Source organism: Grammomys surdaster, unplaced genomic scaffold (genome assembly GCF_004785775.1).
Source record: "Grammomys surdaster isolate TR1022 unplaced genomic scaffold, NIH_TR_1.0 137, whole genome shotgun sequence".
In the NCBI taxonomy this organism is placed as follows: Eukaryota; Metazoa; Chordata; class Mammalia; order Rodentia; family Muridae; genus Grammomys; species Grammomys surdaster.
The window spans coordinates 4,767,308-4,791,445 of NW_021604595.1; the positions used below are offsets into that span (position 1 = coordinate 4,767,308).

Consider the following 24,138-nt stretch of genomic DNA (forward strand, 5'->3'; position numbering starts at 1 on the left):
TGTCCGATAAATATGCTGAATAAGTGAACTGATTCCTAGAAACCAACGGGAGGCTGTGTTGGGGTCTGTCTCCCAATTTTAAGGGTATCTGGTAGAGATATTTTATAATATTCTCTACCACACAAAGTAAACAGATGAGCACACACCAACACAAAAGACCATTAAGGCCCAGAAGTTGCATGCGGAGGCACTGTAGGAAGGCAGTCCTGGACACCACAGTACATTTCTGCTATGACTGAGCCCTGTGAGCCCCATGTGTGGCTGTCATAGGACACCTTTGTTAAGTTGGCTGTTTTCTCTTCATCGTTATGTGGGTTCCAGGGATCAGCAGACTCAGGTAATCAAACCTGTGTAGCAAGCACTTTTACTGGGTGAGCCATCTTGCTTCCCTCCTCCCCAAGCTATCCTTTCTGTCTGCCACGTCTGTCACAGCATTGTCTTCACCTACCTTCAAACCTTGTATGTCCAAAATCAGATGAAAGAAGAGCTGGGCAGATCCTCTCAATGAAGACACCTTAAAACCTTAAATTTCCCAACCTTGAGGTCAGTGTCCACTCATCTGCAAAAACAGCTTAAATGACGATGACCAAGAGAACACAAATACTCACTTTGCTTTAAAGTCTTTATTATCCTGAATATAAAAGACAGAAGTCCTCTAGGATATAACAGAGTTGGTTTTTTTTTTAAATGTGGAAACATTATTTTTTTTTTACAAGTGAAAAAATAAATACCTCTTGGAATAAAGGCTTATATGCTAATATGTGCCATAAAAAAGTAGAGTTTTAATATCTGACAAAATGTCTGTGCAAAGAAACAAATGCATAAACACATTACTGCTACATTAAGGCAATATGAAACGTAGACTCAGAAATCTCAGTAAAGTGACAGTGTAGGTTTCTAGCTTTAACTTAGCTAGTATTGCACCCGATGAGGTCAACTAGGTTTCCTGACACCCTAGAAAACCCCTAGCTCACTAGCTTCCAAAATGCCCAAGTGGGGGATGAAAACAGGATTCAGAATATGGAAACATAATGAAGTAGCCCCATCTCTGGAAGACACTGAGGGGGCAGTACAATGAATACGGAAGCACTAACTTAGGAAGACATGAACAAAGGGAAATAAGACAAACACAAAAAGGAGATACTATCTAGAAACCTATAAGGCTGTAGAAAGTTTGATCTTCAAGCAAGGCAACACCCACGGGTGCAGCTGCAGGGAGTGCACGGGGAAGTGAAGAACCACTCGGCACTGGCACACTGGGTCTCTCTCTCTCTCTCTCTCTCTCTCTCTCTCTCTCTCTCTCTCTCTCTCTCTCTCTCTCTCTCTCTCTCTCTCCCTCTCTCAGCTTTTTCCTTCTAAGGAAGCCACTCTCACTTTCTAATCTCAAAAGCCCAGGGAGTGCTTGGCTATGCCATGTCTGTCTTTTAACCAAACTGGTAGCATTTTTCTCGGTGAAAGGTGTGGGGTGCGGAGTGAGGGAGACAGAAGGGCTAGGAAAGAAGTCACCCACGGTGAGTTACCTGTTGGCTTTCAGCCAGACTGGTTCCAATCTGACAACATTGCTGTCAACCCTTGAGAAGTCACGGGATGGCTTTTTCAGTCTGCTAGCTTTCCAGTTGTTCTTGAACGAGTTATAAAGATGGAAATAACTTTATAATGAGGACTATTTCTTTAAGAAAAAAAAATCCCCATTAAAAATGTTCAGCGTGCCATGACCATACAAAAAGAACCAAGGAAATCCTTAAAACTCTTACAAAATCTGCTGCCTCGGGAAAAGTGAAGGAGACATATGACATAATTTCCTAAAAGGTGCCCACTGTTGGGCAACGTTGCCACTTGACTGACAAAGACGATTTTATCTACTCCTTTACTTGATCATTAAAAGAAAAACAAAAACAAAAAACAAAAAAACCCCAAAGTCCAAGGAATGTGTCCATGTACCAGAGCTCTTCCTGGTTGTCACAGGGACTGTTGCATCACATCATGGAAGAGGTGTGATGGTATTCTTGTTTTTCCTTTCTTCCTTGTTTCTGAAAATGTCTCATGGCAGATGGGTATTGTGAGTGAGATATCTCTTCACAAAGTTATTATTCTTATAATTTACAATGCTGCAGCTTGTGGGGACATGGCTTGTCCAGTAAGCACAGGACGCATTAGATGACAGTCAGGTTGAGAAGACTGGTGTGGGTGGGCAGGTAGACATGCTGGACATGCTCCACACGTGATCTGCAGACCGGACAGGACTGGAAAAGAAGCCACTGCTGGTTAGGATACTCGTGGGACCTGGGACTTCCGCTTTGTTTAGCCCTGACAGTCAGTTTTCTAGATAAGATACCATTGCCATCCAGTTCTAAGCTCTTAGGTGCTCTGGAACAGGCCAGAATGTTTAACTTTATAAGGACTAACAATGAGTGTTAGGAAAAGACATCCACTGAAGAAAATTATATTTTTTATGAAAATGTGCATGCCTCTGTGTGTGTGTGTGTGTGTCTCGTGCATGTGGTCATCCTCATGTGTTGGTTCTCAGAGTCTTCACCCTCTTTCTGGAGACAGGGTCTCTCACATAGAGAATCCTGGTTAAGCGAGTCTGGCTGGTATGTGGGCCCTGGGGTTCCTGTTTCTACCTCCCTAACACTAGGATTAAGAATTCCTGCAACTGTTTCAACCTCTGACCCCCTCCCACACAGCTAGTTTTTAACTAGATGGGTTCTTGGGGCTGAATTCAGGTCCCTGTGCCCTGCAATGCAGAGCAGAGAGTTTACTAGTCCAGCTATTGTCTCAACCCTTCTGTTAGCTCCAGGCTGGAGTCATGCATACAGGAGGTCCCTGCGCCTCTGGCCACCATGTTGAAGATGTGTCTGTAGATAGACCATGGCTCAACTATCTTGGGGTCAGTGTCAGTGTCAGATGCTCTTGTGGCCAGGAGCAACAAGCCTCCAGTGGCTTTTTGGCTAGCACACACCCTTCATTGGCTATTAGGGAAACAGGCAACAGTCAGAATTCAAGGGCAGAAAAAGATAAGCCCAGGACTCTGGAGGGGAACCCCTCATGGCATTAGCACAGGCTGTGTTCTGAGACGGTGTAGGTGTCTTGAGCTACTGTTCAATCCTAACGCTAGCTCTGTAATTGTACCTTGTGAGGCCTAGGTGACATGCAAGGCTGGCTTTACATACATCCACAGTGACATTTAGCAGAAACTTTTGAGAGGTGAAATCAAGTAAAAATTTACTGTATGAGGAAATGTAAGGTCCAAGAAGGAGAAATGCTATATATTAGTTGCTTTTATTTTCCTATGAAAATGAGTTTGACTTGCTAGCAAGAAACAGCCGGTGGAAGAGACCTCTAAAAGTATCAACAGTAATAAAAGGACATTAAGGGGCTGGTGAAATTGCTCAGTGGGTAAGGATGCTTGCCACCAAGCCTGACAACACAATTTTGATTCCCAGCACTACATGGTGAAAAGAAAGAATTGACTCCTGCAGATTGTCCTCTGACCTCCATGTGTGTGCTATGGTGGATACACACACACACACACACACACACACGCATAAATGCAAATATAAAAAAGATAAATTAATCACAAATATGGTAAATAAGTCACTAGTAACAATAATCCAAAAATATATGCATTCTTTAGCTTGAATATTGGGCAAAAACTACAGATATTCCTAGTAAGTGGCACCAGAAATCAGGAGGCAACAAAAAAACAGAAGACACCTATTGGATCCCGAACGGGCAGGAACATGAGTCCTTACCTGCAGCTGGGCTGCACAGCCCTCACAGCACACAGTGTGGCCACAGGGGCAGAAGGTAGAGTTGATCTCCCTCTCGCAGCACACCATGCACAGCATGGCTTCCTTCAGCTTGCGCAGTTTCTCCTGCAGCAGGCGGGTCTGCTGGCAGCTGAGGCCCTCGCAGCTGCTGCAGCTCATGCTGCTGTCGGAGGACTTCAGAGGTGAGCCGGGAGGGCTCTGGTCGTTTCTCGAGACAAGGTCCACAACCCCGGCATTGTACAGAGCCCTCCTGGCATGGTCATAGACCTCTTTGGATGTTCTTTTGATATCGAAGACATATTTCTTGCCAAGGTTAATGTTTTCATTCAGAAACAGAGACGCCAAGTGGCCCTTCAAGTCACGACTGTACTGCATCATGACGGCGCTGGTGACTGTGTCACACCTACAGGTAAGGGAGAGTGAACATCTGATTCAGTATTGAAAAGCCTAGGGAGCTTTATAATTCAGACTAGCAGATGCTGCTATCAATAAAAACAGTATATCAACAGACATTTGGTGTTCTCTCTCTCTCTCTCTCTCTCTCTCTCTGTCTCTCTCTTTTGATTATCTCTATCATCCACTTATCAATCTATCTTCTATTACCTACTGTCATTCATCTGTCCATAATCTAGATAGTAGATCTCTCTACTATCCACCTATCGCCCTACTTATTTGCTTTTTGAGATAATGGACCCCAAGCTGTCCTGAAACGTAATGGTCCTTGTGCTTGTCGGCATTTCAGTTGTATGCCACCATGCCTGGCTTAAAAGACATTCAATATTGTTGTTGTTTTGTTGAGACAAGATCTCACTATGTAGGTCCTGAAACTCACCGCATAGAACAGGATGGCTTTTAACCCATAGAGACCCACCTGCCTCTGTCCCTTGAGTGCTGTGATTAAAGACATATGCCACCATACCCAGCTTTTTTTTTTCCACTTGAGATAAAGTGTCACATGACATAGGCTGGTCTTGAACTATGCTGCCAAGGTTGGCTTGGAGCTTCATGATCCTCCTGCTTCTACCTCCCGAGTGCTGCTGGGATTACATAGATGTACACATGCTCAGTTCACGTGGAGCTTCATGCATGTTAGGCAAGCACCGCATGAATGGAGCTACACCCCTCCCTCACCAAGACAGTTAATATTCTTTTGTGCACGTCTGAGAGTAACTTTCCATTTTATATGCTCGGTAGCTCAGTGACTTTACCCCTGCACTTCTCAGGGGTCTCCAAAAACTTTCAAGGAAGCAACTGTAAATATGGAGATGAGACACCCCAGCTCCCTGGGGAGGTGAGCTGCCACCCAGCAGCTTGTGGAAGCAAAGGGACATTTGTTCTTTGAAGTCATGGCTTTCATGTTAAGCATATCTACATACTTTCTGTTCTGCTCTGAAGTCGATTTTAACACAAAACATTTGAAGGCTTCCTACTGATTACATTTCTGGCTTTAATTTTTTCGAAGTAGGAACCTAATCACAACCCAGCTTGAAAAGCACCCTCTAGAGTCTGCAGTGTTATTTAAGAATCTTCACCGTGGCCAGGTGTAGTGGTCCATGCAGGCAATCCCAGCAGTCGGGAAGCCGAGGCTGGAGGATTGCAGTTTTAAGTTTGAGGCCACCCTGAGGTATATAGTGAATTCCAGGTGCGCTCTGGACACACAGTGAGATTTGATCTCAAAAAACACCAAGTAAAATTAAATTCAATTGAATAAGTATCCGGAGTGTTTAAGGCATAAGAGCTCAGGACAGGGTCTTTCTCAGCAGGGAGAGACCTGTGCCACTGTTCTGGGAAAGGATGCCACCTTGGCAGAACAGGCTCAACTCCTGGGCTCATGCTGGGAGGTGGCTTGGGAGGAAATAAGGTGAGAGCTAAGGAGGAGTCTGTACGTGAAGCCCAGGCATACATAATTCTGTGCTGATAAGGGCTCCACTAGCTCTGCAAATTGAGATATTCAGAGTAGCTATGCTCTCCTATTCTGTACAAGTCTCATGGACTCAAGGCTAGGAAAAAAATCACAGAAACCTGCCTGCCCCCCAAGCACACTAAGCTGTGACCTAAGCTTAGGAGACACACAGTGGTACGCGCCTGTAGAATGCGTGCGTTTCGGTGATGGCTCGGTAGAGCCCACTGGCTGCCCTGGTGCTGATCATTTTAAACAGAAGCACGATGCTGTTGCCGGACTCCTTGGTGACGGTCAAGTAGACATTCTTTCCTGACTGGGTGGCCATCTGCACCACAGGATAAGCTATCCTGAAAGGCAGGAGGAGAAAAGTGAGCAAGTTCAGAAGGGAGAGCTCAGCCTGGTGCTGACCCAGCTTAGAGGGCAGCCCACCACCCTGCAGGGAGTCAGACACTCAGCCTGGGGAGTTCTGTGATGAGGCTACCCACTGAGGCTGAGCAGGACGAGCAGTTGTGGTGTGGAAACAGGTAGGTGTTGGAGTAGCCTCATGTATGTGTGTGTGTGTGTGTGTGCACATGTATGCAGAAGCAGACACAGGTATTTATGGCCTGAGTACCTTATGAAAAACAATAATTCTGAATGCAATTAATGAATTAATTAACAAATTAATCACTTTATTCATAGAGGTGTCTGGTGAATCTCTCTGCCCATTTTCTATTTTCAGAAAAAAAGCAACAGGTGAATATACATGCATAGGATTGTATGAATGTATGTATACATGTACACATGTATATATGAATGTGTATTGAAGACCTGGGTTACCTGGATATACATGCTTAGGAGTGTAGGGACGTATGTATGCATATATGCATGTGTATATGTATATGAATGTGTATTGAAGACTCGGGTTACCTGTTAATGGGGCTAAAGTCCTCTTTACAGATTGAGATGCCTTCAGGTCCAACCCCGATGAGGAGCTTCTGCCCTTCGCTGTCCCTCACGGCATGCCACTCTATGCCATAGTTCTCCATGGCTGACACGATCTGCAGAACCTGGTACTCTGCAGAAGCCTGGCTGATGCCCTCCAGCTCCTTATGCTTCGCAACAATGCTGTGGGGCACCCAACGGCACTCGGTTAGACAGATCAATTTACGCCCTCCTTAAAGCTGTGAACTTTCACAAGCGAATGATGAATATGATCATTTTACGAACCACAAAAGCACCAGATGACATTTGCCTGTCTCATTTACTAATCGAATTCACTTGTGAAATACTTGTAAGATGCGGCTCGAGATCTCCACTCTGGGGCCAGTGAGATTGCTCAGTGGGTAAGGGTGCTTGCTCCAAGCTTGAGTTTGATCTCTGGGACACACAAGGTAGAAGGAAGGAGCTCACTCACACCAGCTGTCTTACACACACACACACACACACACCTTTAAAAAGATCTCAACAAATATTGAGAATGCATCATTTGGTAAAAGAATTATGGAAAATCTCTAAACACACATATAAGACAAACGTGTAGGCTAGATCCCCTCCTGTGTTTATCTACACAGACTTCACAAGCTTTCTGATAGGCAAGCACCACAGGGGCCTGAGAAGAACATAGTTCTATAGTCTCTGTTGTGACAAGGCTGTCTTTCTTGTGGTCTCTGGTGATCTGGACTCCTCGTGTAGACTTCCCTTGAGTGTGGTCTGGATTAATGACTAGCTTCTAATGAACAGAAAATGGTGGAAGACCTGGCATGAAACTCACTTCTGAGATTATTCCCCGGGGTCTGATTTCTTTCCTGGCTCTTCTCTCTTGCTCTTGGATCATTCATGCTGGGTGAACCAGCTACCATACCATGAAAGAGCCCTGAGATCAGGTGGCACAAGAAGGAGGCTGGCAAAGAAGCTACAGGAGTCTTGTGGACCCGGAGGCTTCCCGCAGTTGCGCTTTTAGGTGAGACTGATCTCTGGGGCTTGGTCTGCCTCCAAGCCACAGCTGTGTCCCTGCCCAGGCAGCATCAGATAATGTCTGTTGTTTTAAGCTGCTGAGTTGGGAGTTAGCTTGTTACACAGGAATAGGTAACTGAGCCAGCTACCTATATTAGGCTGCTTGCTCTAATTCTTGCCTGGACGAAGCAAACACCAATAAACATGCTAGACTTTTATTGTAGGAGATTTGCATATTTAAAAGGTCAGGCACTTTTGAGAACCTTGTTATTTATAGTATTTCACATAAGGGCATTTATCTGTGTGGACAGTTTTGTATTAGTAAGTGTCTCAAGTAAAAGGCACATGGATCTTCTGAAAATGACTGGATAAACCTGGCAATGGCCTGGGCTCCACCTCCTAAACTCCTTCTGGACACCACCCGGCAGGCCAGTTTCCTGATTCTTATCAAGTCGGCGGGTGTGAACAAGCATGCTAGCCTCCGGCGGCCTCACCTGTTCAAAGTGGAGCTGGAGAGCTCTTTCTCACACAGATCCTCATAGCAGTATTGGGCGGTGTTCTGGTTGTAGTCTCCAAATTTGGTCTGTGCCAGGAGGGCGCTAAGATCCACTGCCTGCTCTGGGGAGCACTGGAGGTGGCCTGCCAAGAGGGACTCTTTAATGTGCAAGAAAAAGATATGCCTGCAAGAGAAGGAGAGAATGCTTGAGGCTTGGGATAACAGTATCTGAGGCCGCCTGCTGGGCTGGGGTGTGGCTCAAGGATACAGCAATCAGCACGGTGTGTGCAAGGACCCAAGTTTTATCCCCAGTGCTGCAGAAAACAACCAAACAAGCTCAACTAGCTTTGCAATTTCACAGTCGATCACTTTCTTTTTTTAAGCAGAGAGCAGGTAGAGAGGGATGGCTCAGTGGATGAGGGACCATTCAGCCAGGGCTGAAGACCTTGGCTCTATTCCCTAGGCCCTCACAGGGAGCACAAGGAGACTCCCCACAGGTTGTCTTCTGACTTCTAAGGGTGTAGCATGGCACGCTCCCTCTTTAAATCAGTAAATAAAATGTCAGAAAAACTTAAATGGAGCAAGTTAGCATTATAATGTTTTAAAGGCACTCTTTAATGGGTTATAGGGATTGAACTCAGGTCCTTATGCTTGCCAGACAAGCAGTTCTCGCTGAGCCTTTTCCCCAGCCCACCTCTCAGAACTCTCCAGACCCAGTCTATTCTTGCCTTCTGGGCCTCCTTGGTCCTACTCCCAGCTTAGAAGTGGCAAGAGTTTTTGTGACTCCAGGGCCCCTCTTCCCTCCAGGGAGCCCACCTTCCAAGCTGCTTGCTGTCATTGCTGCCTGTGAATACCCTCCATCTTTCTGCTCAAAGTCCTTCCCAGGGATGCCTGGTGATGGGTGAAAGCCAGGCTTCCCCAGCAGCTGACCCTGGCCACACCTCCTGTTGCTGTGCTCTGGATAGGAACCATCCCTCTACTTGGAAGATCCAGCCTTGCAGCAACCTGCCTTGATGGCCTTCTGTCTTGTCCTTCCACTTAGTCACCTTTTGATCTGCCTTGCGTACAGCCCGCTTATTTCCTGGTTACGTTATACAACAAGTTACAACATCTAGTTTCTTCCCTAGCTGCACCTGGGCTGGCTTAATTGCCTCTAACATCAGAGGGCTCCATAAATCCAAGTAAAGCACCATGCATTTGCATTTATTTTATAGTCCTTCTCCAGGTTTGCTCTCCTTGAGCCTACCCTTAGTACACTCAACATTCCACGCTACATTCACTACAAAGTACGCATGCCACAGAAATTTCTGAAAATTCAGATATTGTTTTTATTGTCCAAAGTTCTGAAAAGGTTATCTGAGTTGCCACAGAGGCCAGACGATAAACTTTGTCTCTTTGGTGACTTGTGGTAATCTCGCCCATGTGCTTAAAGGTACAATAATGAATTCCAGCCATTGGTGAGGCTCTGAACCCCACATAAGCTCCTCACTTTCCCAGTTGTCAACTCTGCTTGTGTTTGTCACTCAAGGGGCTAGCATGAGAAAAGTAAGGAGAGGACTTAGGACAAGAGAGGTGACAAATGTAAGTGACTGTGTTGAGAATCTCAAACGACCAGGCTGACAAGAACCATTTATCTTTCTAAACTAATAATCAGCTCAATCTTTTTGCATTTTCAGTAATGATGAAGGTTTAAAATGATGAAACGTTCTTAAAGGTTTCAAGTTTTTCTATGCTCCAAGCCCCCAAGAAGAAACCACTGTAAGATGCATAATAGCATTCAAAGAGAACAGACACAGTTTTTATTAACACAGACATCTGGTAGTCTTTAGAGTATTTCTTCCATACTGCTACACTGAGAAAGGGGCCCTGCTGGGGCAAAGGAATTGCCACAGGAAAAATAAACTGCTTTTAAAATAGCTATACAGATAGCCTGTGTGGTAGTCCATACCCTTAACTCTAAAAGCAGAAGCAGGTATGAGTTCCAGGCTAGCCTGGTTTACATAGTAAGACACTGTCTTAAAAGGGGGGAAGAGGAGGAGGAGGAAGAGGAGGAGGAGGAGGAAGAGGAGGAGGAAGATGCAGGTCTAAAATTCTCAAAATGCTGGTGTTGCTCACAGGGAAAATGGAATCTTAACATACATTTGTCTGTTCAACCAGGGGTAGGTATGTTTTCTGGGCCCTAAAGCTAGAATCTATGCTTATATTCAAGAAGAAACCATGTGCCAAAAGATTTTAAGATTAGCACCACAAACTGAGCCTTCTCGATTTAATGACTGTGAACGTAAAGGTCTCTTTCGACTTATTTTCCTAGCTTAAAGTTTGAAACTGCTTCCTGCTTTATTAAACAGTACTGAGAGCTGCCAAAGACGACTTTTCAAATTTATTCAATTTCTTTTTCCAAACTCTCTACGCCTACTTCTGGAGGGATAGCTGCCAAAAGCAAAGCAAAGAAATGGTAACCCAACGTAAACAGGTGGCTAAGAGCCTAGAGCAGTGCCCACCCTTCCCCAGGAGTGGCTGCATACTGAAACAAAGGCATGGGGGTGGGGCACACTTGGTGGTCTACCAGCCAGTTGAGGCTGAACTGTGTTCAGCATCATCCAGCAGGCACAGGCACTCCTCCTCCTCCTCCTCCTCTTCCTCCTCCTCCTCCTCCCTCTTCCTCGTCCTCCTCCCTGCAGGCCTCTTTCTGCATGTTGCAGCTTTCATGGCTTTATGGTCACCTTTCAAGAGAATAAAGAGTGCTTATGCCCTGCCTCCGTGCCTCACCCCACACTGGGGTTATGGGATGGACATGTCTGATAGTTGTTGGGTTTTGTTGTTGTTGATGATGGAACCACAGTCTTTGGAGGAAAGGAATATATCTTATCAAAGACTCCAGCCACAGGTGGGTCTCTGGGTGACAAGGATCCAGGCACCAGTGTAAGTGAACAGGGGTAGCCAACGTCACCAACTCTGAGGAGCTATCGGAAGATCTGTCAGTGTGCTCCTTCCAAGAGGGAGAATGGCAGTGCTCAAAGGCATGTTTCTAACAGGGAATTCAGGGAGGGCTCCGGATTTGTGAGTGGCTTTGAGTTGAGGACTCATTAGCTTCCTACCTTAACCATCTGGCTTGTAACTATCTTCCCTCCTGATTTCAACCCCTTACTCTTTCTCTTCTTTCTTTTCTTCGTTTCTTTTCTTTTTTTAATGAAAGTGATCAAAGGTTACCAATAATATCAAAACAAGCAGATATAGTCAAAGATGTCAGGCCTGTAGAGAATAGTTTTTAAAAGTAGATCTCACAAGTGGATAACTTACCTCGTTCCATATCGTTTACAAGGAACCACATACAAAAGAAAGGCTTTGAAAAACCCCTGCTTTGTCTTAAGCAAAGGTTTATGAACACAAGCCAGTTCTACATATTCTATGCATTCCTAGGATTACACTTAGAAATGAATTTTTAAAGTTTTACCCAGTTACTAAGAAATTGGGTATCTTTCTATTATATGGAGCCCAGGGTGCATCATTCGTAGCTAAGTCACCTGTTGGCATCACAGGTACAAATGAATTCACACATGCTATTAAAATAGGGTGAGGGGCTGGAGACATGCCTCAGTGCCTAAGAGCACTGGCAGCTCTTTCAGAGGACCCAGGTTCAATTCCCAGTGCTTACATGGTGGCTCATAACCACCTATAACTCCAGATCTAGGGGATCTGATGTCATCTTATAGCATCCATGGGCAATGGCACTCATGTGGTGCCCAGTTATATACATGTAGGCAAAACACAAAGTAAAATAAAAATTAAAAATGGGGTGAAATTGGAGATGTCAAATTTTAATTTTGAAAAAAGAAATAATGTCTTTTAAAATTACAATTATGCATTCACTTATTGTATATCTGTGGGTGAGCATGGCAGTGCATTTTTGGAGGTCAAAGGGCAACCTATGAGAGTCAATTTTCTCCTTCCACTATGCTGGCTTCAGAGACTGAACTCAGGCCAAGTTGGTACCAAGCACCTTTACCTACTAAGCCATCTTGAATGGCCACAAAGCACATACTCTTAATATAGTTTTGCTTCGAAATTCTCCATCAATTTCTCTTTTAAAATCCATGCCTTTACAGGGGCTGGAGAGCTGGCTCAGCAGTTAAGAGTTCTTGTTGCTCTTGCAGAGGACCAGGGATTAGATCTGTGGGGACTAAGCATGCATGTGGCGCACATATATACATGCAGGTAAACACTCATACACATAAGGTTAAAATTTTATATATATATATAAAAGCCATGCCTTTTCATGGTGTTAAGGAATAACAAGAACCATTTATCTGGAAAGTCTGCGACCTGAAGACTCTTGTCTGATGACCAAAAATTTCATAGAAAAATCCTCTAGTACTCACAACAGAACTTTCCAGAAGACAAGTGGAAGGAAGCTCCTGTATAGATCACTGGGATGCTTTAAATGAGAATGGCCCCCACAGGTTCCTATGTTTGATCATTTGGTCTTCAGTTGGAGGAACTGTTTGGGAAGGATTAGGAGGAGATGCCTCACTGAGAATAGGCTTTGAGGTTTCAAAAGCCTATGCCATCCCTGGTTAGCAACCCCCACCCTCTACCTCCTGGATCAGCATGTTAAGTTATCAGCTACTGCTCCAGCACCATGCCTGTCTGCTGACTGCCATGCTCCCTGCTGTGAAGGTCATGGAATTGTGGAATTGTGTGCCCCCAAACTAAATGTTTTCTTTACTAAGTGGCCTTGGTCATGGCAATGGAAAGGTAACTAAAATGGCTACTGTTGGCCACAGCTTCCCCAGGAATCTTGCCAGTTACGCCATCTTGAAGAGCTTTTGAGAACAAATGTAAAATAATTCAGCCTCATGTTCAGACTGTAAGCAATAAATCTAGAGCGACTTTAGAATGGCTAAATAGCTGTTTTCACAAACATGGTTGCCAACAACTGAACCATAATTCCCCCTGAAGCACACGCACAGGAGGTATTGTCTGGACAGCCACTCACCTCAGGCAGACCCCGTTACAATCAAGCATCCCATCTCTGTCTCTGAGTCACTTAACTGCATCGGTTTATTTTAAACCAAACTCTGACTGCCAAGTTATATTTAAGAACGACCAAATGGAAACAGGAATTGCTACGGGAGTTTTTTTGTCTTAAATCTCGTAACATTCTCGTAAAACAAAATTAGTTCAGGATGGAGCACAGTCCTACACGGAAAACCATTCTGGCTTCAGAATTAAACCTAGGAGTACCTTCATGGCTAGGGGTAGACAAGGCTTTTCAGAATGTACTGAATAAACTCCAGGAAAAAAAAAAAACGAATAAACTAGATCCCACCAAAATGAAAAACTCCTACTCACCAAAAGGCATGAGGATGGCAGGCAAGGCACAGGAGAAACATATTTATAAAACTGAGATTTTACGATGAACTGGTATCTAGGATACATAAGGAATGTGGACAGCTCAAGAGTAAAAGGCAAGTGATCAAAATGCGGGACTTGGACATGTCACCAAAGGAGATGCAGGGAAGGCCAGGAAGCACATGACAATCTGACAGATATCATTAATCATCAGAGAAATGCAAATTAAAACCACAACACTCTACCGCCATGTATGCATCAGAAGGCTGGCAGGGCCGTGAGACGCTCAGCTTCCTTACATTCTTTGTGGGAGTGGGAGAACGGAACAGTACAGATGCCGTGGGGGAAAGGTCTGGCAGTAACTTATACAGCTAGACAATCATAGGACCCAGCTATTGTATTCTTGGGCATTTACTCAAGGAAAATGAAAACACATGTGTCTACGAGAAGAAAAAAAAAAAAGCCCTGTATTAGAATGTTCATAGCAGCTTTATTCGTGAACAAAGGGAACTCACCAGCAGGACTGTGGATCAACAAACAGTACAGAATACTGTCTGGGGGTAGAGAGAAACGAAGCAGGCTGTACTTAGCTCAGAGTACTAACCTAGACCATTCAAGGCCTCTCTCAATCCCCAGCATATAACAAAGCAAACCTCATAGAAAGCGGAAGAAGTAACAACTAACGAAAACCCCACACATATATATATATATACAAGAGTATGAGTGGATCTCATAAAAAGCTATAATGGGTTAAAAAAAAAAAAGGCAGATGTTAAGCAGAACTTACCGGAAGACTCCCTGTGCATCCAGCTAAAGAGGCACAGCAAAGCTGGAGTGGAAACCCATAATGCTGACAGCAGTCAGTAGTTAGAGTGGGCAGTGTGTGCGCATGGGCTACAGACAGATGAGGGACTTCCTAAGATGGAGGATGCCGCTGCTGTCCTTAACCTCAGCAGAGGTGTTGTTTAAACATGCACCCATCGAATCTCATTAAGAGGTATAATTGGGGTTTATATGTTTTATCCTATGTGAATTTTAACTCGAAGGGAAAGAGAAGTACACGTGAGTAGTTTCTAATTAATGATAAGCACGACAAAGTATTTAAGAGGAAGGGTGCTTATACGTGCCTTGTTTAAAAATGAATCAAAAAACCAGTTGATGGATGGTTGGAGGGACCGATAAATTATTAACTATATAACAAAGTAGGCATATTAAATGTAATAGTAGCTTCTGGGGGCAGGGCGGGGGCGCACTACGCGGGTGTTCATGAAAAAAACCCTCAACTTTCCTCGATGTTTGAAATGTTTTGCAAGGCTGAGAAAGTAACACCAGGGCTCAGGTTCAGAATCGCCAGTGGAGAAAGAGTTCCAGCCATGTCAGACCATCGGGCCCACCTCACGGAGGGTTTACAGCTGAAAAACCCGTCAGAGGCAGATGACTATCAGAGAGTTACTAAGCCAGGTCTCTACATGGGCTTATGGGGATCTTTTTCAGGCCCCGAATGGAACCACTCTTAAAGATGTTCCTCCTTAGGCCCCACAGCAATTAAGATGTGAGGATCACCACAGGGAGGCTTCCAGCCCCAAGAGAGACGGCAGCCTGTGCCAGGAGAATACTGTAACTTAAAGCACAGAAGAATGTCCTTACCCATGGCGATAGGTGTCTGTGTGAGCAAGCTGACAATCTCTGGCCTCTGCGTGCACATGCATGGACGTGTGCACCTGCACACTCTCATACATACATACATATATACATACATACATACATACATACATACATCACATCCTTCTAGCACACACAGAAGGAATCTGTGAAATACCATTTTTAAGACATGGTCTTTGTATAGGCTGAGAGTGCTCAGATTCTCAAAATAAACACCACACAGCAAGGCAAACACTTAGATGTGGCAAAGAGGAAAACTTGAAGTAGAATTCAGAAAGTCAATGAATAAATTTTTTTGGGGGGGGAATAGTATACATGTATGCTTTTACTTTTTTGTTTGTTTGTTTGTTTAACTTTCCTGAGTCCTCTTTTATATTTTGGCAAATAAAAACAGAGTGGAGGAAAGAGAGAAGGAGACAGGGAGAGTGGGGATGGGAGAGGGAGGCTGATTCTGCCGTACTCCACGTACAGTGTAAAGAACATAAACGGACCCCTGTATTAGCAACACGAGCCTCCATAACAGACGCACAGAGTCTGCAATGCAATTTCATGCAGAATGCACGCATCCTTAGTCATGCAGAGGTAAATTATGTAAGCAGCCTTCACCCAAGCTGATGGTAAGCAAGATTTTGAAACATGACTTTGAGACCCTGTCTAGGACCAGTCTGACTGGACCAGGGTGGGTTTGAAATGACCACATCCCATGTGCTTTGAGTTTGTCTGTGGCTTTTGGCTTCGTGAGCTTTCTTTGGTTTTGTTTTGAGATTTTATTTATTTATTTATTTATTTTGTATGTGCATGTCTGGTGCCCTCAGGGCCAGAAAGGGAGGGGGATTGGATCCCTGGAAATTGAGCTTAGGTGGTTGTGAGCCACCGTGTGGTTGCTGGGAATCAAATCTGGGTCCTCTAGAAGACCTCTAGAAGAGCAACAGTGTTCTAAACCACTGACCCATCTCCAGCTCTCCGTACTTGTAAATTCTTAATTTATTGATTAACAAGGTGCTTACACCGCGCATGCTTACTAGATTCTGAGGCTACGGTGCTGACCAGTTTGGTTGGAATTTACGTTATTGGAGTGATTGGCCATGAACATAAGTAGCTAGAACGTCAGAAGCACATTCACGCTTTAAAAGAGAGATAGGTGATGTCGTGGGAGAATGCAGTCTCCCAGGCAGTGCTAGAGAAAGTGGGGAGCTGGAGTTAGGAATTGGGGAGGTTAGATCCTTGCTGCCCCAACACACAGAAATCTTGAGGAGATGCCATGTCCAAGATAACGGCATTTCTCTGAACATTCAGTTCAATGCTCATGGAGTTTTATGTACTGGGGCTGTTTTCTGGGGGGGGGGGGGGGGGAATTCTAGATGTTAGTTAACTTTAAGTAAACTGAACTGTCCCTAACAGACCACAGAGCTCTGGAAATGCCAGCAGGGGATGGTATAGTCTCCACTGTGGGGGATGAAATGGACACTTCCCTAATCTCTGGTTTTGAAAACGTTAGCAAAATTCATCCTGAAGAACTGAGAGGCCCTGGAGGGCATGAGTCTCTGTGAAGATGATTGTTATTTCAGATTTACTTCCACAACGCATTAATTTGTTTCGCTTTTCATTTCAATCCACAGCCTGGCAAACATCTGCTGAAAATACCTGCTGTCTCCATCTCTAATCTACGCCAGCAAAATACCTGCTGTCTCCATCTCTAATCTACGCCAGCCGGCTGGGCAAGACTCTCCTATCCAGGCCCTCCATTCAAGAGCAAATGGAAGAATCCGGTAGGGGCTCCAAGTGGAAGATTAAGCCTAAAACCAGATTAGCCTGATCTACCAATCCACAATAACATTTGAACCAAGCCTCTTCAGAAAGATGGCATCTTCCCGGATCCTAGGGTCCCCCATTGGTACGTAGGCCTTCTTGCCTACACCCCTCTTGGCAGCCTGCCTAGTCTGATACTAAGCAGTATATTAACCACCCCTCCACATTAAGCCTGCTTTGCTATGAGCTTGCTGCTTAGTGGTCTGCAGAGGACAACCGTGCCCAGCTATCTCCTCTTAATGAAGTACCCAGACACCCTCAGTACAGTAAATGCAGCCTCACGGCTTGCCTCAATAAAGCCGTCTCTTAAGACTGAGTTGTCAAAGCTCTGTTCACTTGCTACACAAACAGATCTAGTGTGGAAACACAGCATTTAACATGAACATCTTATTGCCAACAATGGGACATCAAAAAGTCTGTCAACAGGCTTGGTTGTGTGTGTGTGTGTGTGTGTGTGTGTATAGTTTTCTTTTTCTTTCTTTTTTTTTTTTGCTAATATAACATTAAAGAAAAATAGCTTTGTTCTTTAGTATCGTGCAGACGAAACACCCACATGCGTAAAATACATAATTAAAAAAATATGAAATTGGACCTAGCACAATTTTTGACATCCTAGTTAAAGGCTACAAACACAAGGTAGAGATTACTTTACGAAGATATGAAAGCAGCCTGGCCGTCAACGTTAGACATTTTCTTAAAGGTTTTGTATTTTAGATAACTCCACAAAACTGTGCAAAATTCACCAAAATAATAAATATAACTCAAAAATCTTCCCCTGTCCCACGCCCCCACCCCACCTCACCTCCCCTGCTTCTTTATTCAGAAGAGGAGCCTTGGGCAAGTTAGACAAGCATTACTATGTTCAACTCTCAGTTTATGTTTTATTTTGACACAGAATTTCACTAAGTTCTTAGACTAGACTTGGACCCACACTGTAACCCAAGCAGGACAGGCCTTGAAACCTTTGCTCCTCTACCTCCCAAGCGGCTGGGGTTACAAACCTCCTATCCAGCCCAGCTTACACTAACCATTCCATGGGGTCTCTGAGAAGGAAAGAAAATCAACTGAAATAACCTAGTTGAGCTCGGAAGGCACATACTTGGAATGCCATTAGATACAAATCCCAAAGTCAAAGACAACTGAGTCAATAACGGGAAAGAACAATGTAGGAGATCTGATTCAAGCACTCATTCACAAACGTCTCTTTCTCACGTGAATAAAGTAGATTTGATCCCAGATACTGACCTAATTACAGGAGAGCGCATCACAGTAGAAGCCACCTCACAGTCAGTCAGAAAGCATGAAGGCATTCCCGATACGACTTATTTGCTATTATCCTTCTACTACTTAAATGAAGTTATTTGCTTCCTCAACTTTTCTGATTTCAAAAATAAATTCGTGTCACTAGAATTGGGTTGCACCTGGAAGCCCTGAAATCACTGTAGCATTACAATGTGACTGCTACACACACACACACACACACACACACACACACACACACACACACACACGAATGCTAGGTCATGTATGTTTTTTTTTTCATTTACTGAACTGAGGAACCTTTCACAAACCAGTTCTGTTGGTCTGTTCCTCTCTCTCTCTCTCTCTCTCTCTCTCTCCCTCTCTCTCCCTCTCTCTCTCTCTCTCTCTGGACCAGTGAGATGGCTCAGATCTTTGCTTCTCAGAGTAGAAGGAGAGAACAGGTTTCACTGAAAGTTGCCCTCTCATTCCACACGTATACAAGTACGCACAGACACAGAGTAAATGTTTAGAAAAAGAACCCCTTGTGGTTAACAGAGACAGCTCAGTATCTGTAAGCATGCCATTACACGAATATTCGTAAGGTATTTTCAGAAACAGTAAAAATGTATTATTCCAGTTTCCTTCATGAACAAAAATCTCTCTCAACCTCTAAAAGGCCACAGCAAGGCAAAGTGGACACTCCAAATCCTAATGGATGGTAGTTTTCAATGTTTCTGTCATTCGTTTAATAAACAAACAAAAAACTGGTATGTTAAAATCTCTCCGGGGAGCCTGTTCCCCGTTAGGAGTCGAAATCTACAGGATCGCATTTTTCACATGCGTGGCACATTTCCAAGCCACGGGAGTATGGAAAACATCGGTGCTGGGATCCAAAGTTTGCTGTGGTTTTAAAAGCAATCATTTGCCCTTTTTCGACACGCTGCTTTAGTCGCTTGCATTTCGGTAATAAATATTAAACATTCCCTTTTCTATTTTGGTTCATCTTTGAGAAAAGTATTACAGTCAGCTCAGAGAGAAACGTGTCTGTGTGTGTGTGTGTGTGTGTGTGTGTGTGTGTGTGTATTTTGGTCGTTTGAAAAGGGAGACCACACCCACAGACTTCAGTTGTCTACCATGGCTGATGGTCCTCTGTTTAACAAGGAGGAAAAAAAAAAACCTCCTGCCCAATAATCATGTTTAATATATCTGTAGGCTGGAATTCATTTACAGTGGCCTTCAAGGAGTTCTTAAGTTTTTTGTGAAACTTAAAAAAGTTTTAAAATCTGCAGGAGGCCAGACAGCACCCCTGCTACACACTGTAATCTGACACTAGGCTGAAGATTGACCAAGTTTAAGTAACCCAGAGGAACTGTTTCCTGCTTTCAGTTAGAACAGTCTACAGTGACCTGTAATAACACTGCTGAGGCGAGGTTACTAGCGGGCATTAGATGAAGCTGTCAGGAAGTCCGTGTCGGGTTTCTTTCTGTTCGTAAGAAGTCAACCCTGCTCTCCTACTAATACTATACAAGATCAGAAACAAACAAACAAACAAACAAACAAACAAAAAACCCAAAACACAAGCATTGAAAAATCCACCCAGGCCAACTATGCTTTGAAATATGAATTTAATTTTTTCCTGAACTTCTTCTGCACCCAGTCAAATTTGCCAGGGAACATCTCTGGGGGGAGGGGGGGCACAAGAGCTACTTCTAACTGGATGGAATGTGCTTGACATTGGTTTGTTTCGGCCTCACTTTACCTTGTCTGCTCCTGTAAGATGAGATGAGGCTCCACAAAGAACTTGACCCTCAGTTTAAGCCGGTAAGGTGCCAGCCCATCCATCTGCTGAGAGATCCGGTTTCTCAGATTCAGCCATAAGCTTTCACCTTTGCTACCCGTGAACTGCAGCCCAAAATAATCAACTTCTATGATTCCCAAACGCCTGCACACCTAAAAAAACAAAACCAAAGGTATGGGATAAGAACAATGCAAACCAAAGGGCTCCATCCCAGTGAGGGACTGGAACCTACTTTTCCAAAGTTCTACCTTGTTGCAATGCCAGTTGGTAGACCGGAAAAACAAGGTTTTAAGGTAACAGGGAAGCCAAAACGCAGCTCTCCAATAGAGGCTTGGCCTTGTTTGACTATTTCTAGGGTCTGACCAATTGCACAGGGAAAGGAGTCCCCCAAAACAGACTTCCCAAAAGGCTGAGGAAGAAGAACCCACAGGGTGCTTTATTTCTCATTCCAATCGCTGGAATTCCCTCCACCAGCACCATCCGCACAGCTGATTTGGCAGCTGATTATCTGGACAGTTTTAACCATCTGGATTCCAAAGCCACAAACGTATTGAGGAAGCATGCTACAAGTGTCAGCTAAGCTTTACAAGCGGCTTTCCAAACAGCTCAGGTCGACAGGTCTCGAAGGCACAGTGTTTCAAGGGGTCAAAATGGGTCTGTCATATCCATTATGCACACACCGTTAAGAGCCTTAGTCACTCTTAAGAAAACACACCTTGTAAAGACCCCAAGCAGGAGACCGCCTGCAGAACCGTTCCCCGGCAAATTACTCAGGATACTCTGGATCCCTAGCAAGCCTGGAATGTCAGGTGAACAGTCCTTCTGAGAAGCAGCTTCAGACACGGGCCCCACCTGGTCAGCTAGGGAACCCCCGGGCCAGCGACTGTTTGCAGCCACCTCTTCCCGGGACGCGGGTGGCGCTACCGGGCTTTGCAAGGACTCCACGGGAGGCATCACACACACACACACCTGCGGCAGGTGTGCCGGACCACCTTCTTTAGAGAAAAGTGCCAGGCTAGCGGACAGGGTGGATGTTCTCTTCAGTGTCCTGGTCTCCAGGACCCGGATCCCCCACCGTAAGCGTCCTCTATGCGCCTCCCCCCACCCCACGCTCGCGGGAAGGAGGAGGCTGGAGCCTGGCGTCCCGGGAGCGCTCCACGGGCCGCTGCTGCAACGTCGCCCGGCTCCCGAGGAGCATCCCCGAGCTCCGAGGCTTTCCCAGGACAAGCAGGGATCCCCTTTCCTATCACCGCCCTCACCTGGTTGAGACAGTCCTCGCCGTTGGCTTTTGCCTCTACCTCCACCTCCATCAGCACCGCGTCCGGCCTCGTCACATAGCACAGCATGGCTGGGGCCGCCGCCACCGCTGCCACGGCCGCTTCTTCTCGGGTGTGCGCCGGGGCTGTCGCCTCACCGCAATTGCTCCAAGTCGGCTCCGAGCTCCGCGAGGAAGGTGCAGCCGTGCAGCCACCCGCCCTGCACCCCACGCAGCCGCCACTCGAGTCCCCTCCACCCCCACGACAGCTAGTTCCCGTGAGCTACACGGCCGCCCCGCTCCGACAGCCCCACTGCCTGCGCCGCTACAGACACGCGTCTTTTATAGATGCCCCGCCCCTCCGGCGCCTGCCTCCGCCAATCACGGCGTGCTTTCCCCTCCTCCCTAGCTCCACCAGCCAACAGTCAGTCTTGGTAGACTGAAGCCCCACCTCCAGGCACCGCCTGTGGAGCTGCGGGAGGTGGGAGCCCATCCTCTCCCCAATCCCGGGTACCGTGGCGGCCTCTGCCACTGGGCGACGCTCCTCCCATCCCGCTGTCGCCCGCAGCTCCAAGGGACGCCTTTCTGTCCCGGTTTGAGAGAATTGTGATCAAACGCTCCCGCGATGCCACGGTTCTCAGGATTCCTGCGTGGGGTTACTCTAATAACCAGGTGGTTTGTGAAAGCCCAGAGAGAAGCGAGCAAGCCAGAGACTAAAGTTAAGGCTTTTCCGCTGAGATTTGCCACCGTTGGTTGTCAAAAGAATAATCCTAGTAGAAAAGTTTTTGCAGTTGACCCAGAATAAGTCGGTAACTTGATCCAAGCACCATTCTTACATTAACAGGTACCAAGGGTTTCTATGCGTGGGTTCTGCTAAATTCAAACACCTTACCAAGTTGCTACCTCATCGAATTCGTTCACTAACCATCTGATACACTCCTGTCCTTTCTCTCAGACAGCCAGATGTTACCCCATCTTAAAGGTAACAGGCTCACCTCGGGACCTAGCAGGAGGGGTATCACAATGCAAGAGATTAGTAGTTAAAAGTGTACAATCTTCATGTTTTTACTACCTATTTCTCTTGGCCTATACTGTCTTTTTTGATTTATAAGCCAGGTGTTGTCAGTTCCAGTCTTGGATCCTTGGAAAACTTAATCTCTCGGAAGTCTCCGGTAGGATGGAGACTAGATTATTTATTTATTTTTTATTTTTTTGGACCTTCCTCGAACATCGCTGTGAAGCAATCTAGCCATCCGTGCCTGCCAATGATCCTATCTCTCTCTGTCCCGTTTGTTTGCTGTGCATTTAAGACGAAGTCTTGCTGTATAGCTCAAGATGGCGGTGCACCTCTTACTCGGGCTCAGTGAGATTTATTTCTGACAAAGGGGAAAGTATCAGAGAAGGATTGGGATCGTAATAGAGCCCTCTCGGAGAGAGCCGTGCAAGCTCACGGCTTTGTGTTTCATGAACACACGCTACAGTTCCAGCACTGCAGAACCAGTGTATGCTTGCATTTGTCCAACTGTCTACTCCTCATTCCTTTCCTTCCGGGCAGCAGATCTGGCATGTGTAACTGGGAGATAACATTTAGATTATTGCTATCTAATCTGTGGCCCATCACTAGAAATTTCCACATAAGGAGAGGAGGCAAGATGGAAAGACTGGTTGTATTAGTTAATATTTTTGAAAGGCCAAGACTTAACCAGCTTAAGCAAGCAAGAATTTAGGGGACAGATTTGGGAGTATTCCTAGAAACTGAGAGTAGAAAGGAGCTGAGAAAAGAACAAAATAAACAAACAAAATAAACAAGACAAGAAAATAAAACAGAAACGTTCTATTTTGTGGAGCAACTATCTTAAAATTATCTTAGTTTGGGTTTTGGCAGGGATTTTTTAAAATGGCTTTTTTTCATAGAAATGATTCTATATTTATATTTTTAATATGAACAGCTAAATAATTTGTAGAAGCATAGGAAATGTCAGGTTTAAAATTTTTTTAATTAAGAAAAATTTAACAACCATCAGTTACTTACAAGCCAGTTGAATGATTAAGATTGACATGGGCATTTTTCTAACCTGTATCCATTGAGTTCCTTCTCTGGGGTCCCCAGTTAAGAGCTTAATCATTTTAAAATCAAGTATCCTCAGATAAGGGCCAGTGAAACGGCTCTGTGGGTAAAGGCACCTGCCACCAAACCTGATGACCTGAATCCCATGACCCATATAGTGGAAGGAGAGAAGCAACTCCCACAGGTTGTCCTCTGACCTCTATGTGTTACATACATGAACACTAAGATATAAAAATTAGAATAAGGCATTGCCAGTTATTACTGAGGAAAAGAAGTGGTTTTGACAAAAGAGATCAAGGGCTGGGATTGTAACTCAGTTGACAAAGTGCCAGCCTAACCTGGAGTGCCAGGTGTGGTGTGTAACAGTGTGCCACCATTGTGTGTAATTGCAACGATACGACACTTAGACCAGCAATCCCAGCAGCACTTGTGGGGTAGAGGTAGAAGAATCAGAAACTGGAGATCATTGTAGGCTAAGTAGGGAGTTTGCGGACAGCCTTAGCTAAAGACTAGACCTCAAATTAATTAAATAAAAATAAATTTAAATTAATAAAAATCAATTAATGAATGAACTAAGTAATTAAAACTATGAGCTGAGTGTTGTGGCACACATGTATACATACATGCCTGGAATCCCAGTACTTGGGAGGCCTCTGAGGTAAGTAGATCATGAGTTTGAGGCCAGCCTGGGCTACACAGTGGGATTCTGTCTAAAAAAAACACAAGTGTATAAAGAGCTTGCTGTGGAAGCTTAAGGACCTAAGTTCAGATTCCTAGCACCCACATAAAGTTCAGGGCCTGGGGGCGGGGGTGCTTTTAATCTCAGTGTTGGGAGGAGAAGAAAG

General features: G+C 45.0%; 1 protein-coding gene across 1 annotated transcript; it reads right to left on the reverse strand.

Annotated features, from left to right (window-relative positions):
* Positions 1-604: 604 nt before the first annotated feature.
* On the reverse strand, positions 605-21,540 carry Mylip (myosin regulatory light chain interacting protein). Its single transcript, XM_028763253.1, has 7 exons — positions 21,230-21,540; positions 19,932-20,122; positions 8,106-8,291; positions 6,586-6,783; positions 5,859-6,023; positions 3,756-4,176; positions 605-2,243 (listed from the first exon to the last, which is right to left on the reverse strand). The coding sequence occupies exons 1-7, from the start codon at positions 21,314-21,316 to the stop codon at positions 2,154-2,156; spliced, it is 1,338 nt and encodes a 445-aa protein (XP_028619086.1). The 5' UTR covers positions 21,317-21,540; the 3' UTR covers positions 605-2,153.
* Between the last annotated feature and the right edge of the window lie 2,598 nt (positions 21,541-24,138).